Source organism: Tupaia chinensis, unplaced genomic scaffold (assembly GCF_000334495.1).
Source record: "Tupaia chinensis unplaced genomic scaffold, TupChi_1.0 Scaffold138725_1, whole genome shotgun sequence".
NCBI classification, from domain to species: domain Eukaryota; kingdom Metazoa; phylum Chordata; class Mammalia; order Scandentia; family Tupaiidae; genus Tupaia; species Tupaia belangeri.
Genome location: NW_006198617.1, coordinates 2,282,922 through 2,285,397, shown reverse-complemented (window position 1 = coordinate 2,285,397; position 2,476 = coordinate 2,282,922). Strand labels below are relative to the sequence as shown.

General features: G+C 62.0%; 1 protein-coding gene across 1 annotated transcript in view; it reads left to right on the top strand.

The window, feature by feature from the left end:
- FLII (FLII actin remodeling protein) overlaps positions 1 to 2,476 on the top strand; it is a gene marked incomplete at its 5' end in the record, with an annotated part of 24,104 nt that overhangs the window by 18,122 nt on the left and 3,506 nt on the right. The window contains 5 exon segments of the mRNA XM_014592908.1: positions 5 to 107; positions 820 to 890; positions 992 to 1,066; positions 1,239 to 1,322; positions 1,414 to 1,585. Of these exon segments, the coding sequence (XP_014448394.1) occupies positions 5 to 107; positions 820 to 890; positions 992 to 1,066; positions 1,239 to 1,322; positions 1,414 to 1,585 (505 nt within the window).

Genomic DNA, 2,476 nt, shown 5'->3' with positions numbered 1-2,476 from the left:
GGAGGGCGTGTCCCCCCATCCACGCCGTCAACCTGCGCAACTACCTGGGCGCGGAGTGCCGCACGGTGCGCGAGGAGATGGGCGACGAGAGCGAGGAGTTCCTGCAGGTGCGCCCAGCAGGGGGCGCGCGGGGCCGCACAGCGGCAGAGCTGGGGCAGTGGCCGGCCTGAGGGCGCGGGGACATGAGCCCAGAGGTGGTGAGGACGACAAGCGGACCGAAGGCAGGCGAGGCGGCAGGGGCCTGGACGTGGCTGGATTCACCCGGCGCAGATGAGGGGTTGGGCCAAGAAGGGAAGTCGGGGCAGTTGGCTGACCCAGGGGGAGGGGGGAGGCCGAGAGAGACGGGACCTGGGGCCAATAGCGGCCGGGGGACGGGGGAGGGGGCCACAAGCCGGTTACCGAGGGGGCGGGGCCGGGGCAGACAGGAGCCCGGTCTTAAGCCAAGAGAGGCTAGCAGGACACCCTGCCCTGCACCCCGCCACCTCACGCCCCCAGCCGGTTAGGTGTAGACACTCGCAGGCCCCACCCCCACCCCAGGTTTTACCCGGTTGACCCAGTTTTGTGCTTTTCCAAAAACCTTCCTCCCTAACCCTGACCCATCTCCCCATCCCCACACCTGCACGCACACGAACCCACAGGTTTGCATCTGCTTACATCCCAACGCGCAGCCTGCGTTTATGTGTATAGGCGCAGTCGTAATGTTAGCATCGGGGGTTTGTAGCCCCCGACTCCCATGCACGGCTCTGCCCCGCTGACAGGTGGCAGTGGGCGGGAGGGGGCAGCTCAGGGGTGGACACCCACAGCCCCGCGCACACGCAGGTGTTTGACAAATTGGGGGGGGGGCCCGCCAGTGGCTTCTACACCGTGGAGGACACACACTACGTCACCAGGTGAGGGTGTGTGGCGGGGGGTGAGTGGCACTGGCCGGGACTCTGCAAGGGAGGGCGCTCTTCCTCCCTGCCCACCCTGAGCATCTGGCCCCGGCCCCCAGGCTGTACCGTGTGTATGGGAAGAAGAACGTCAAGCTGGAGCCCGTGCCCCTCAAAGGAGCCTCTCTGGACCCAAGGTGAGCCGCCTTGATGTGAGCCTGAGCCCCCACCCACCCCTGCGAGAAGAGGAGGGCCTCCACAGCCGTGTAAACTCCAGTGCCACACAGAAGGGCGCTGAAACTCCCAATGAGGGTGGGTTGCGTGGGGTGACCGCTCCCTGTCACAGCTCCCTCCTGCCCTCGCGTCCAGGTTTGTCTTCCTGCTGGACCGAGGGCTGGACATCTACGTGTGGCGGGGGGCCCAGGCCACGCTGAGCAGCACCACCAAGGCCAGGTACGACGGTGCAGTGGGGTGTTCTGCCACGCGGGCGGTGGACACCTCGGAAGGGGCGTGGCCTCACTGACGGCGTACGTCCCACGCTCAGGCTCTTTGCAGAGAAAATCAACAAGAATGAGCGGAAAGGGAAGGCGGAGATCACACTGCTGGTGCAGGGCCAGGAGCCGCCCGAGTTCTGGGAGGTGCTGGGCGGGGAGCCCGCTGAGATCAAGACGCACGTTCCCGATGACTTCTGGCCGCCCCAGCCCAAGCTGTACAAGGTGAGTCATGGCGCGGGAGTAGAGGGCTGGCCAGGTCAGCCAGTGGGCCCACAGGCTGTCCACGGTGCTGGCTGTGGTCCTATCTGGATTCGGTGGGGAGAGGGTGCCACCTTCTGGTCGGAGAACAGTCTGCGCAGAGGGCCGGAGCCTCGCTCTGTGAAATAGTGTGAAAAATCTTGATTTTTGCTATAGGGTGCATGCACTCACCAGAGAGACAGAAAGCAAGAAATCACCCCCTGGGTAGATGGTGACGCCGCAATCCCTACTCCTCTTCGGATGCTGGGTACACACGCACACGCTCCTGCATGAATTTTAAGCCGCCAGGTCTGGAACTCCAACTGCAGTCAACTACATGGGAGACCAACGATGTGACCATTACACCATCTGCTGGTCTAAAAAAAATCTCTCTTAAAATAAAATAGGGGGGACCAGCAGTTGGCATAATGGCTATGTCGCTAGACTCTCATGTAGTCAACCTCGGTTCAAGTCCCTGACCCAGTGGCTTAAACTCATACCAGGTGCCTATACATGCGTGTCCAAGATCCCGAGAGGAGAATGGAGGGGAAGGAATTGTGGCGTGGCCATCCCCCCTGTGGGGTGATTTCTCGCTTTCTGTTTCTCTTTCTGGTGAGCGCACGCGCCCTATAGCAAAAACCTCTCAAAAAAAAAATTGGGGCCAGCAGGTGGTGTGGTGGTTAAGAGTGTTGGATTCCTGGGGACCAGCAGTTAGCATAATGGCTATGTCGCTGGACTCCCACATAGTTGACCGCGGTTCGCGTCCCAGACCCGGTGGCTTAAAACTCACGCTTTGCTATAGGGCGCGTGTGCGTGTGTACCCAAGATCCCGAGAGGAGAATGGAGGAGAAGGGATTGCGGCATGGCCATCCCCCC